The following is a 14584-nucleotide window of genomic DNA, read 5'->3' as shown; positions in this document are numbered from 1 at the left end:
ACATGTTGTAGGATTAAATGAAGAAGAACAACAGATTCTAAACAAATTTTGTTGACATATTTACTTATTTAACCAATTTACTCAAAATGAAAATTCTGAATGTTAAACATGAATGTTGGAAACCTGTCATCCACCCATTCATATAAAGGCTATGTTTTCTAATACTCTTTCAAATATTCTTTTGTGGTTTGTAAGTCAAGTTTAAGTAAATAATGACATCATTTTAATTTTTGGATGAACTATTCCTTATTCAGGCCTGCTGATTTTAAGTCATTGCTGTGAAAAAGCCACGTTGTAGGCTTGACAAGATTTGTATAATCACATTTTAATAACATTTCGGTTGTCACAATAGCCTAATATTTTATTAATTTCAAAATCACCCATTTAAAGCGTGTTTAAATTTTATTATAAGTAAACCGAAAGGCAGAAATTTTCTACACCTGCCCCAAGACCGCGCGTCACGTGACCCAGGGGGGAGCTTCATCATTATCGCTCATGCTGCTCGACACAAAACACCCTCTGACCTTCTGCTGATGTGCTGCTTTAACTTCTCCGGCAGAAGACGGATTTATATATATAAAAAAATACATGTACACAGAGCTAAGAAAGAATGTCTGTAAACGCTGGAAAGACATGGAGGAACATTCGTCCCTGAAAACAGCGTGAACTTCAGTTCACAGTGAAGAAGATACTGCGAAGACGTGTTTCCTCTTCAGTCTATAATGAATGTAAATCATTTTAACTGCTAATGTTTTCGCATGAACATGGAGTTTTACACACGGACTTTCTTCCAGTGTCTCTTACTCGCATTATTATGTGAGCACGTTTGCGCGCAGGTGTTCAATCTCAGTCTCTCCGTAGAGGAAGGTTTACCTGCGAAAACTATTGTCGGGGATATAAGAGCTGGGCTACCGGCGAAAACCCAGAGTTCTGGATTTTTTATATCTGAGAGCAGAGATTCGGAGGTGTTTAGAGACTTTGAGATCGACGGAGACACCGGGATCATCTCTACCGCAGTAGTGTTGGATCGAGAGCGCACAGATAAGTACGAGTTCGCGGCCGCAACATTAACAGGAGAGGTTATTAAAGTATCTATTCAGGTGACGGATGTAAATGATAATTTCCCAATATTCCCTGTAAAAATAATCCATTTGAACGTGTCTGAATTAAGCCCTCCGGGAACCCGGTTTGAGTTGGAAGGAGCACAGGACAAGGATGAGGGGGATTATGGCACCCAGGGCTACAGAATAACAGATGGAGAAATGAGAGAACTTTTTAAAGTGGAGATCCGCAGTAATGGAGTTGGCATGTTCAATTTAGATCTTGTTCTGCAAACAAGATTAGATAGAGAAATAGCAGACTTCTATAATTTCACTATTGAGGCTTTTGATGGTGGTGTTCCACCAAAAACAGGCCAGTTGCAAGCACAAATTACTGTACTTGATGAAAATGACAACCAGCCTGTTTTCAACCAATCTGAGTATCATGCTGTCATATTGGAAAATGCCACATTAATGACACCTGTCTGCCAGATATTTGCGACAGACGCAGATCTTGGAAGCAATGGCCAGGTCATCTATGGGATCAATCGCCGTCAAAGTGACCCCAATGAGTTTTTCATTATTGGCAGTTCTTCAGGTATCATTAGTGTCAATAAACATTTGGACTATGAAAACGAGTCATATTATGAACTCATTGTGACAGCATGGGATTCTGGGATTCAACCGGAATCCTCCAACACATTTGTAAGTATTAAAGTCCTGAATGTCAATGACAACCCTCCAAATATTAGTGTTCTGTTTCTTAATGAGGCTGGAGCACCTGAAGTATCTGAAGGAGCAGGATTTGAAAACTATGTTGCCAGGATTGCCGTCTCAGATCCAGATTTAGGAGATGTCAAGAAGATCGATGTGCTCCTCCAAGGTGGAGATGGGATGTTTTCCCTCAGATCTATGGATGATTTTCTTTATGTTCTCTGTGTTGATGGCCCACTGGACAGAGAGATGAAGGACTTGTATGAACTTACCGTGACTGCCTCAGATTATGGATGCCCTCCTTTGAGCAGTGTGATAACATTTCAGATTCAGGTCACAGATGTGAATGACAATCCACCTGTTTTTCATCAAACCATCTATGAGGAAAGCATTGACGAGGATGTGCGAGTTGGAACAGCTGTATTTCGAGTCAAAGCAACGGACAAAGATCTAGGAGGGGACTCTGAAATCATTTACTCTATTGTGCAGTCAGAGCAAAAGTGTCCGTTTAACATAGATCCAACATTAGGTGTCATTACTACAGCTGCTGCCCTTGACCATGAGAGAGAGAGGGAGCTGAGGTTTCTGGTGGTGGCGAGTGATGGTGGTTCCCCTTCCCTGTCTTCTACAGCCACTGTGATCATCCATGTGGAGGATGTCAATGACAACAAACCCATTTTCCAACAACAGTTCTATAATGCAACTGTCAAAGAACACACAGCTGTTGGAACATGCATCTTACAGGTACAAACTTATTATTACTCTCCTTTTGATGAAGTTATAACTTAAACAATGTGATAGAAAAACAGTAAAGTCCTATGTTTTCCACATTTTCACAAGGGAACTAACATCATACATATTTAGAGCAAAAAAATAAACATAATATTTTTCATGTAAAAATGATGTTTTATTTTATATGAGATTTTAAACATGTTTTGCATATATGAAGTTTATGAGTTAATTTTTTTTTTATTTTTATTTATTTACATTTGAGATTACAAACTAATTAAAATAAATTAATAAATTAGATACAGTGATAACGTTTGATAAAACTTGAGGGGTAAGTAAAACATTTTCATTTTAGGGTGAACAATAATTACTGTTAAGTTACTATTAAGTTAAAGAAGAAAAACAAAAAAATGATGTTGTGATTTGTATGTCGGTATTACAGGTGTAAGGTATGTCTTTACTTTATGTTAGAACTTTTACACTATAGTGGATGAAACCCTGGTACAACAAATAAAGCATTGTAGGAATCACAAGGTCACAAGAATTACTCTTTTACAATCACAACAACACACACAGCCACCCTCTCTCAAAACAGAGACAGTACTATGACTTTTTATTGAAACAAAGATGGCTGTGTTGCAAAATAAGCACAACACACTGCTCACTGCTTTCGCCTGGCACAAGTGCATTCGGCATGACAAATGAAATCATATTTATAGTTGTGGTTTAAAAAGGTTTTTAATGTTTTAACATTTATTAAAAATGTAAATGAGTTGGAAAATTAATAAACAACGAATATCATGGTAGAACAAAAGGCTACTAAACCTCTGCCACTTTTTTTCCTTTGCCTGTATTTCTATTTGATTTTAATATGTTTTTATTCTAATGAACATGATGCACAGTTATCTAATATTTAGTGCAACCCTTCTTTCTATTTCTAAGGCTGCACCAGTTCTTTTTCAGCTGTGAATGGTGATTTACATCTTGGAGAATTTGTTCTGTGTATTTAGGGTTTAGTCTCAGTTAGTTTTGTGTCTTTGTGTAATCCCAGACTAACTCTGAAGTGTTGAGACCAGAGCTATTTTAGGGTACCATCTGTTAAAATACTCCATGCATGCACATCCTTGCAAAAATTTCACTGAACTTTTACAGTATTTGCAAAAAACATTTAGATAGCCATTTACATGTGTTAAAACAAAATATGTACATTTTTGTTAAAGATTTAATGTTGTTTTGCTGTATTTTATGTTTGGTAGGTACAGGTTTTTTACAGAATATATTTTTTGATATCTATCTTTTTGATCATGGCCGCAATGAGCTTTGCGTGCGAGAGGGTTTCTATAATTTATGATCTTAGACACATGTTTTCAGACTTTGACCGGAGGTCCCAATCCTTCCACCCACTACTGGGCTCATAAATGCTGATATAATCTCTTTTATGACAGAAAGCATAAGATCATAAGTTGCTGCAGTTGCTGAAGATAGGAAGAATAATTCAGAACCCCCTTTTTAACACATTTGTTAAACCGACTGCAAAAAAATGTTATGTAGTGCAATCAAAACTTTTTGTTTTGATCGGTTTTCTGATCAGTCTTCTGCAGTATATCTGTTTAGGATCTAGACCACAAATACATACGAGTGTGTATGAGGTGTACAAAAAGAACATAGCATAAGCTCTGAATTAATAGGAGGTTAACACTCTCCATCCACCTCAATATCATCAGCAAAAAAGGTTGCAATTTGGCAGATTTACATTAATTTGTATAAAATGAAAACTTTTCTTTTTTAAAAAAATGAATAAACCAAGTGTGATATCCACCCCAACCACAAAGTTGACAAGCTCATATTGTTTTAGTCCCTGTTTTCATTTGTATCGAGCACTGTCCACTTGTGATTCAGATTGATGAAAACTGTTGGGGAAAAATAAATATATATATTTTTAATAATTTTTGTCTCTTTCTCTTTTTATTGGACAATTGTATTTGTATTGCTTAAGGCAGCGGTCACCAATCTTGGTCCTGGAGGGCCGGTGTCCCTGCAGGGTTTAGCTCCAACTTGCCTTAATACACCTGCCTGGATGTTTTAAGTACCTAGTAAGTCCTTGATACGCTTGTTCAGGAGTGTTTGATTTAAGTTGGAGCTAAAATCTGCAGGACACCGGCCCTCCAGGAACAAGTTTGGTGACCACTAGCTTAAGGTGGCATATTAACCAAGCTTCTTCTCGTGTGTGATATGCCTTGCATAGTATACTAATAAAGCAATTTTGAGAAAGTAGGTGAAGCTGATGGAAATGCAAGGGCCTGATTGTCTGAAATTAACTTGAGCTCTGCAGTGAATCTTCCTGTGAGCAGAGATGGGTTGACAATGAACACAGAATTTGCAGTTGAGAAGTCTCGTGCTTTTGACGTTGTGCAGAGAATAAGTAGACAAAGAGGACGTATGTATGGGAGCGGCCAAAGGAGGACTGGAGAATGATTGCAAAGGGATGAATTTCACTAAAGTCCACCTGTTGATATCAACTGCGTATAAAAGCGTGCATCAGGAAATGAAAGTTGTTGCGTACCAATTGAATTTAACTTATACATTGAAATGGGGTTATCAGAATTCTGTAAATCAAATTATTCGTTTGAAGCTAATAAATTACTAAGATTTTTGACATTGAAGAAAAACCCCTGCTTACCTTTTTTATTGAACACATGGAATTGATTAGATATTCCAACAAAACACAGTTTAATATCAAGTGTGCAGGAGTGTTTTGTTGAAACAGGTATATCACAATTTGCCTGCTCAAAGAGTGAAGTGGGAAAGGTTAATCTGAGACACCCTTTGCTGTGCCAACACTTTAACCGAAGTTAATAAGATAAGGACCGGCCTTATGGTCAGATAGTTGAATACTACTTCTTTAAAAATGACTGGCTTTTAGATTAGGAAAGATGCAGTTTACTTAACTGAAATTGTTTATAATATTACATATCTTTTTTTTATATTTAAAAAGGAATATTTGTCTGACCATTAGGTCTGTCTAAATAATCAATACAAGGACAGGATTTTTTGGTGACACATTTATATATTGTTGTTTATTAAAAATAAGCATCACCACTTTAGAACTAGACAAGGCAAGAATTAGACAAGAATCATAGTGCTTGAGGGGTAAACTAAATTTCAGTATATCAGTATAAGTTCCTTCTGAGTAATTCTAGCATTGGGGGTCATGAAATAATGTCAGCTGTAGATTTTGATAATAACATGTAACTTACATAATTTATAAATAATATATTTTTTTTACTTATTCATCTGGTCCAGGTAACTGCCATAGATGCCGATGGTGCTGAATTTGGATCAGTGCAATACTTCCTTTATGACGGCTTCAGTGGCAAGGATGTTCACCCTTTCTTTCACATAAACTCTGTGACTGGGAACATTTGTGTGTCTCAAGATATTGATTATGAAGCTGGCCTTTTGACCTTTGACCTGTTGATTAAAGCTGAAGATCAAGTAAGTTTAAGTTTTGTTAATCCTCATATTGTAGAATATTACATTTAGACTGAAAAAGTAGCTTACAAATATGCTTTTTACGCTTGTCTTATTATTTTTCTGAACAGGACGGGTTCAGCTCGCAAACGTTTGTTCATATTGACATAGAAGATGTGAATGATAATGCTCCTGTTTTTAATCCTGGGAAATATGTCACAAGTGTGAGCGTCCATGCCCAACCTGGCACCGAGCTCCTTAATGTTTATGCGTCTGACCAAGATGCTGGAAACTATGGGAAAATCACTTACGAACTTCAGCCTGGAGATTCTGCGACTTTATTCACTATGGACCAGTCAACAGGTAACGTGTTGCAAGTTAACATTTAGCATTATGTGTTTGCTCAGCACCTAAATGTGTGTTTGTTGCTTATCCCACTTGAGTATGTCCCATTTGTATGTTAGGTGAGGGTTTAGCACTTTTTATTTGTTCACCTCAGAGACTTTTATTTAGATGAAAATAGCATGAAAATCTTCATTATTCTTCCAGTAACACAAAATGTCTCAGATGTAGATGACTTCTTTTTTTAAAGGGCACAAATTCTTCCCATTTTACTAGATGTAAGATAAGTCTTTGGTGTCTAAAGAATGTATCTGTAAGTTTTCAGCTTAAAATACACATCAGATTTATTTATTTAGCCTCCTGACATTGTGCCTCTAAATACATTATAGCTGTTTTTATTTTCTGTGGTTTAAATGCAAATGAGCTAATTCTCACTGCCCACCGTTCTCACGTGCCTGGAACTGATATTTTAATCCGAGTTTATTTACAAAAAAATTCTGTGGACATGTGTATACGTGTTATTATAGAAACATGGCCCCTGTTAATCAATTCAGTGAATGGGGAAAACCGGACTTCTACATCGTTCATCATTCATTTATTGTTCATCATTACAACACAAATTGAGATATTTTAGATCCGAAAGCTCTCTCAGACTGCATTGCTGTCTATGGAGAGTCAGTTTTTGGATTTTTCTGATTTTTTTTGGTTCGAGCCCCGGCTGGGTCAGTTGGCATTTCTGTGTAGAGTTTGCATGTTCTCCCCATTTTCACTTGGGTTTCCTTCGGGTTATCCAAAAACATGTATTATAGGTGAATTGGGTAAGCCAGATTTTCTGTAGTGTCTGTGTGTAAATAAGTGTGTATGGATGTTTCCTAGTGATGGGTTGCAGCTGAAAGGGTATCCGCTGTGTAAAACATATGCTGGATAAGAAAAGATTAATAAAGATCCAGATTAAAAAAAGGACGAAGCCGAAAAGAAAATGAATGAATGAATCTATTTGGTTTAGACATGTTAGTGCGTGCTTGTCTTGACAGTCAGGCTAAGAGACTTCTTTAACAGATATAGTAATGGGGTCTGTCATGTCCCAGTAGGAAGCCAGTGGATTTACACAGCACCTTGTTAAGTCCTTACTGGACATGAGTGACACGTGACATGTTTTTTGTGGTGTCTACTTAGAGCACATACAGAAAGAATTTTTTCTTCTTTTCTTTGAAGGATTGATATACGTTTTACACAGCGTTTAATTTGTAATTTCACCTCCATAATTTGCTATAATATTTTGTACAATTTAATACATTTAAGGAGTTCCAGTGCAGCCAGGTACACGTACAGTATATATTAACATTATTTACTCTTATGTAAGTTATTTTATTTTAAGCATAACAATCAATAAAGAATTACATGACACAGTATGATAAAAATCTCATATCACAACATCTCATCCTGATAATGTATAAAAAGTAAAATATAAAGTAATCTAGTTATCAGTACATACTGATACAGTAGTATATATAAAAATGTATGAATAGTTTACAATATATTTATTGATTCTTTTTTTTTTTACATTTAAAGTATATACGCAAATATACTTTTTCTTACATTATTATTTTTTTTTAGCTTTGTTCAAATTTCTGGCGAAATGTATAAGGATGTAGAAATATAAACACAAGTATTGTTTAAAAAAATATAAAACTTTTTAATCAGGCTGTTATTCATGTTTCTGCCTTCATCCATGTGGTGTTGTGTAAGATTCCAGTCATTCAAATAATGAAAAAAAGCTATTACCATGAACGATGTAAGATGCGACACCACAGTATAAGTGAGAGCATAATATGATATGACAGATGTTTTATTTCATCCATACAATATTATTGTGCAGACATATTAAAGATATCAAAAATCAAAAACACAATATCATGATTTTAGTAAATAATATTCAAGGTTTTTGAATAGCTTCAGTTATAATCACTGCCTTTGCGTTTTCACATACGTACATAGAGCCACTGCTAAACCATTGGTGTGACGCAGTACAATAATCAGATTACACTGTAATGAAGTAGCAGGCCTATTCTTACATTAATCACAGTTCTGTCATCAATTATTGTTCCATGTTAAATGTTATATTCTCTCTTACATTTAGAAGACAGCAGTGAGGGCAAGCAGCTGTGGCTTAGATCTGAAAACAAATGCTCCTTGTCTTTTAGTGTGCTCCCACTAAAGTAAACATTTCTTCCCATACATTAAATGCAGATGTGTAGAACATTTTAAGCGAATGTGAAATCATTTCACTACATTCGATCAAACATTTCAGTTATTGTCAGAAAGGAAATTAAAGGATAAATGGCTTATGCTACAGTAGGTACAGTATATATTCTCTCACACACATAGCCATCACCAATATGTATTGATACATTTTTAAGCACCATTAGTTCACCTCATTAAGTTAGAGACACAACAGGATTTTAAGTTCACATTAAAACAGTGATGTTTTGAATTCAAGTACTTTTTTGGCATGATGTCATGCTGTGTGTGTCTGTTTATATTAAAATGTTGTTTATGTACAATGATATAATATGCTGCATATTTATATATTTATTGTATTCATATTTTCTTTATTCATATTCATAAATCTCAATTAATTAATCTTCAACTAATTGTGCTTTCAGTACTGCACTTTGGTGAATACAATTTCTTACATAAAAATTGTAACAGTGATATTACACACATTAAAAAGTAGCTAAACTGTATGTTTCCATCGTATTAAGTTTTACATTTTTGTTAGTTACATTCTTCAATTATGATGGAAATAGATTTACAGAGTGTGATTGTGCCTCAACAGATGATTGGCTAACTGTCTTAAATGTTGTTTTATTAATCTTGCAAACAACTGAACAATGCAGAAAGTGTATGGAAAAATTGGGAAGATGAATCAAAATAAAAATCCCATTTCTTATTCTTACCAAGCAAACATAAACTATCAATAATTACGGATTAAATACAAAATTCCAATTATCACCTGAAGAAATCCTGGGTAGATCTCTAATGAGGACTAAGTATATTTTTTATTGTTAGGGACTGCTAAAACAAACAGCTAAATACAATATTTAAAGATTTAATCACTCATGCCCTTGTCTGCGTGCCAGTGATTAGCTTTCTGTGTGCCAATGAGTGCATGAATGCATAAGGTTACTCACCCCAGTTTCAATCAACAGATAAGGATTTGAAGTTAGTTCAAGGTGACAGAATCTAGCGGGCCTCCCACCATCTGTCAAAAGTGGAGCTAACAACAAACATAACCACATCACCTTCAGTGATGTGAACTTATCCCTGTTATCCAATGAATATTGCTAAAGAATTATACAGAGCTGGAGGTAAAGTAGAATCCTCAGTGAAATTGTTTTCAGTTAGTTCTGTAGCAGTCAAAGAATTGACTTTTATTACATATTAAACTGAAGTATTTTATAGAGTTTATCAATTTCAAAGAGTCATAAAGTACAGTTAGGATTAAGGATTTACCAAACTTTTATCTGGCCACTCCAAAAATAAATTAACAAATAACTAATTATTTCTCAGCTATACATTTTAACTAATTTAAAAAAATGAAAACATGCAAAATTTAGCTCTATACATGTGCTTTTATTCAACAAAACCTTTCTTTAAAAAAAAAAAAAAAGACATTTGAAAAAAAATTATTGCCATTTATCTAAAAGTATGCACAAAAGTTTGTCCGGGTTAAAGGTCCCTGACCAGTTCACTATGCATAAATAGGAAGTTAATCTCCTATCAAAGCAATTCTATTTAATGAATGATAATTAAACCATAAGTAAAAAAAAAAATTTAAAAAACTGTGAGCAAAAGAAAGCAGGTGAAACACATACCATGTGCGATAATGAAAGGATGATTGCGTGCAGTTAACTTTAGCTTAATTGTAATCTGTTCAAAGAATGGTTAATGGCAATGTTGCATTGTGCAAGGAAACGGGAGCGCGCAAGCTTTATAAATCATCCTCTCATTCGATATTCACCTGCTTTCTTTTGCTAACGTGAACAGTTATTTTGTCAGTCGTGCTGCTTCTCAATGAACTACAATTTAAACATTACTTTCAACCAGCCAAAGTGGCTAGTGGGACCGGCTCTCTAACCTTCCACAGCTGAAATCTACCCGCATTTGGCGGGTTGGCTGGTGTTAATGTCAAGCCCTGGTTGCAAATATAAACCTTCTTTTAACTATTAGTTGAGCATATTATGCTCTAATGATCAGATTTACAGATCTTTTCAACAAACTGGTTATTTCTGACAGTTTGCTTCAGTTGCACAGTTGACATAGTCACACATTATTAATCATTCATTCATTCGTTTTCTTAGTCCCTTTATTAATCCAGGGTCACCACAGCGGAATGAACCACCAACTTATCCAGCACGTGTTTTATGCAACGAATGCCCTTCCAGCTGCAACCCATCTCTGGGAAACATCCATACACACTCATTCACACTCATACACTACAGACAATTTAGCTTACCCAATTCACCCGTAGCACATGTCTTTGGATTGTGGTTGAAACCGGAGCACCTTGGCTAAACCCTCACGAACGCAGGGAGAACATGCAAACTCCACACAGAAACGCCAACTGACCCAGCCGAGGCTCGAAACAGCAACGTTCTTGCTGTGAGGCGATTGTGCTATCCACTGTGCCAGTGCGTCGCTACACATTATTTTTAAAGAACGTAATGCTGTTGTGATTTAGATATCTAAATCAAATTTGTATAAGTCTTAATCTACTTAAAATAAACCCAAAGGCATTGTGTGGACATCTCCGTTCCTAAAGTGCTTTCCAATTTTAGTATTAGATTTGAGTGTTGTCCAACTGTTGTAGCCACTACTCAACTTTTGACTATGTTTTGATTGTTATACTTCAGCAGAAAGTTGATGCCTAATCAAATTAAAAAATAACATACCACCTACACGTCACCAATCCTATTCCTAAAGACCTTCCTCCAGATTTCTGTACTTATCAATTGCTGCTTCAGGTCCAAATAGATCACCTATAGGCAAGATGTTAATGTTGGTTTTGTGTGTTCGGCAGGTTCGGTCTACCTGAGCTCTTCTCTAATGCAGCTGCGCAGTAGCAGTGTGAAGCTGTCTGTTTCTGCTCGAGATGGAGGAGGCATGTCTGCTGCTTATCCTGCTAACATCACTGTGAACATCTTGCAGAGCGACCAGCCTCCTGCCCTCTTCCAGAAAGCTCAATACACCTTCTCCATCTCTGAGGACGCACCAGTGGGCTCTTCTGTGGGTTTGGTTCAGGCCATTACCCCTGCCAGTGAGTTATTTTGTGGGGAATATTGTGACACATTCACTGTAAACCCTAATAAGTAAGAATTCATGCCTCTGTTTAAAACCATCGGGTAAGCTGGTTTAAAACCACTATGTAACCACTTTCCTCAAATGATCTGAGGAAAGTGATGACCTCATTTGGTTTGAGTAATGGGAAATTGACAACTCAATTAATTGAGTTGACCAAATATGGTTTCTTCATTGAATTAGCTTAAATGTTCAATTAAAGATAACTTAAATGTTTAAGTATAGATAACTTAAAATGGCTAATAGACTAAACTTCCAAATTTTTCATCGTTTATATTTTTTACTTACTCCCAGGGCCATATCGAAGTTAATATTTAGCCGCACCATGTTGGTGTTTTGTAACATCTAATTTTTACAAGGTGGGTCGTTAGCCCAATATATGTAGTATAGCAATTAAGAAAAATGTATAAAAGCATTTAAATATTTACTTTCTAATTTAACTTTTCTTTTTTTTCTTCTGATGAGGTCAGGTAGTTCCTCTGTCCTGCTGTACTTCAGCAAAATTCAGCATCACAAGCAAAATGACCACCTTGTGTCATATAGCATATATCGACCAATCAGCACGGTTGTCAAGGCAGAATTTTAAGCACAACCAATCATTTTAAACAGAGACGTGGTGAATTGTTTAAAGTAATTAAATGTTAAGTTCAGGCAAAACTTGGTATTTTAAGTAATGTCAAGTTATACTAACTTAATATTTTTGGTTATGACAGCAGCGGGGTTTACAGTGTAGCGTTGTGTATGAGACTTGACAATATAACAACATTTAATATGGTCATACATTGATAATTATTATCTAATGAGTTCACACTGCATGATGTTCATAGTCATGCCTATTTTCCTATGGCTAAGGCTATTTTCCAGGGCTAAAATCTTGCCGTGTGAACTTGGCATTAGGTAACTGGTTTTATTCAAGTCAAAATATGTCGCTGGTTCGAGTTCCAGTTGGCATTTTTGTGTGGAGTTTGCATGTTCTCCCTGTGTTCGCATGGGTTTCCTCCTGGTTTTCTGGTTTCCCCATAGTCCAAACACATGCGCTATTGACCCTATTCTAAAATGCGGAAGTGCGCCTGTTTTCGCGGTTGTTTTAGAACTTCCGATTCAGTTGCCTATGGGAGAAATGGCTAGAAATAATAAACGGCAGAAAACGGTCAAACTACTTGCTCTACAAACAAGTGTTTGCATGGCAACCAAAAATAAATGGTTAAAAACCAAAAAATATACAGACCAAGTTGTATAATATAATAAGAAAATATCAGTTTGCAACATCAAACAGCGAAACGAGCAGTTTTTAATGTCTAAAAATGAATGGAAGTGAATGAGACCGGAAGTCTCGAGCCAAAAAGATTAAAATGGCTGCGCCCGCTCGTCGGCGAAGAAAAGGGTGAATAGATTAATTGAATAAACTAACCCAGTATTTGGCCATAGTTTATTACACAGAATTTGAATTATTATGTATAGATGTTTCCCAATACTGAGTTGCAGCTAAAAGGGTATCCGCTGCGTAAAACATCTGCTGGAATAGTTGGCGGTTCATTCCGCTGTGGTGATCTCTGAAATAGAAACTAAGCCAAAGAAAAATCATTAAATGACTGAATGGTTTAATACATGTGTTTATATATTTGCACTACACTGTATTTGAACTATTCACAATTTGTGATTATCACTCATTTATTGATATTATTATCAATAATAATGTTTCTTTATTGTTTTTCTGGTAAAAAAAAGAAAACATCTGTTGAAAGCTATGCAACACCAAATGAATTCTAAGCATCAAAATGCATGTGTGTTTTAAACTGTGATTTTCCACTACTAACTGACTACTGTTACCCCAGTGACTAATCCAGTTTGCAGGGCTGGGATTAGCTGATCAGAGGGTTAAATATCAGCCTAGATGTCCAGGATGTTTACGAGATATGTCATGCTCTCTTTCCTTTGGCTCTCATAGTCTGCAACCAGTTGTGTTTAGTGAACAGGGGTTAGCTAGAGTTTATCACACATTCTTAACACACTCTGAAAACTACTTAATAGGAAATGTTTTTAGATTTTGATATAGTTATGGGGCGAGGCAGTGGCGCAGTAGGTAGTGCTGTCGGCTCACAGCAAGAAGGTCGCTGGTTCGAACCTTGGCTCAGTTGGCGTTTCTGCGTGGAGTTTGCATGTTCTCCCTGCCTTCGTGTGGGTTTCCTCCGGATGCTCCGGTTTCCCCCACAGTCCAAAGACATGTGGTACAGGTGAATTGGGTTGGCTAAATTGTCCGTAGTGTATGTGTGTGAACGTAGTGTATGTGTATGGATGTTTCCCAGAGATGGGTTGCGGCTGGAAGGGCATCCGCTGCGTAAAAACTTGCTGTATAAGTTGGTGGTTCATTCCGCTGTGGTGACCCTGGATTAATGAAGGGACTAAGCCGACAAGAAAATGAATGAATGAATGATATAGTCATGGTACGTTTATTGTACTGTTGTCATGTGTCATAGCATTTGATAGCAATTGCTATTTCTGTGTGCAGAATGTTCCATCAGGCATAATGTATATGAAATAGTCATTTGAAACATTTAATTCTTGATTATAAAACTGGGTTGTCTTTGTTTTTGTTTTCCTCGCATACTGTACATGCTATATTACATGCACACAGACAAGTGTTTAGCCTTCAATATTTGAACAGTAGACAGTCAACTGAGGTTACCTTTAGATTAACTGATTAACCCTCTCTTCTTCAAATGAAGGCCAGAATTTCTGAGTTTCTGAGTTAAGGGGGGAGGGTCTCTAATCTCTGGCAGCTTTGGATTTCGCCTGCTGTATCAAGGTCTCAACTGTCAAACAGTAGCTTAGAATCTGAAAATAAACATTTTTAATACATATGTTAATGGTATGACCAAATTTTATAAGCATATGGTTTGTGAGTAAGTTTAACAAAAATTCACTTG

At 36.1% G+C, this 14584-nt stretch overlaps 1 protein-coding gene across 2 annotated transcripts in view; it reads left to right on the top strand.

Annotated features, from left to right (window-relative positions):
- The first annotated feature begins 464 nt into the window (after positions 1-464).
- dchs2 (dachsous cadherin-related 2) overlaps positions 465-14584 on the top strand; it is a 49075-nt gene continuing 34955 nt past the window's right edge. The window contains exons 1-4 of one of the 2 annotated variants that reach the window (XM_068221269.2): positions 465-2498; positions 5787-5978; positions 6086-6317; positions 11380-11616. In XM_068221269.2, the coding sequence (XP_068077370.2) occupies positions 759-2498; positions 5787-5978; positions 6086-6317; positions 11380-11616 (2401 nt within the window). In that variant the 5' untranslated portion in view covers positions 465-758. The remainder of the gene's footprint in view (positions 2499-5786; positions 5979-6085; positions 6318-11379; positions 11617-14584) is intronic. The other variant, XM_021476495.3, reaches the window with a different exon arrangement.

Source organism: Danio rerio, chromosome 1 (genome assembly GCF_049306965.1).
Source record: "Danio rerio strain Tuebingen ecotype United States chromosome 1, GRCz12tu, whole genome shotgun sequence".
NCBI lineage: Eukaryota > Metazoa > Chordata > Actinopteri > Cypriniformes > Danionidae > Danio > Danio rerio.
This window is presented reverse-complemented; position numbering and strand designations above follow the sequence as displayed.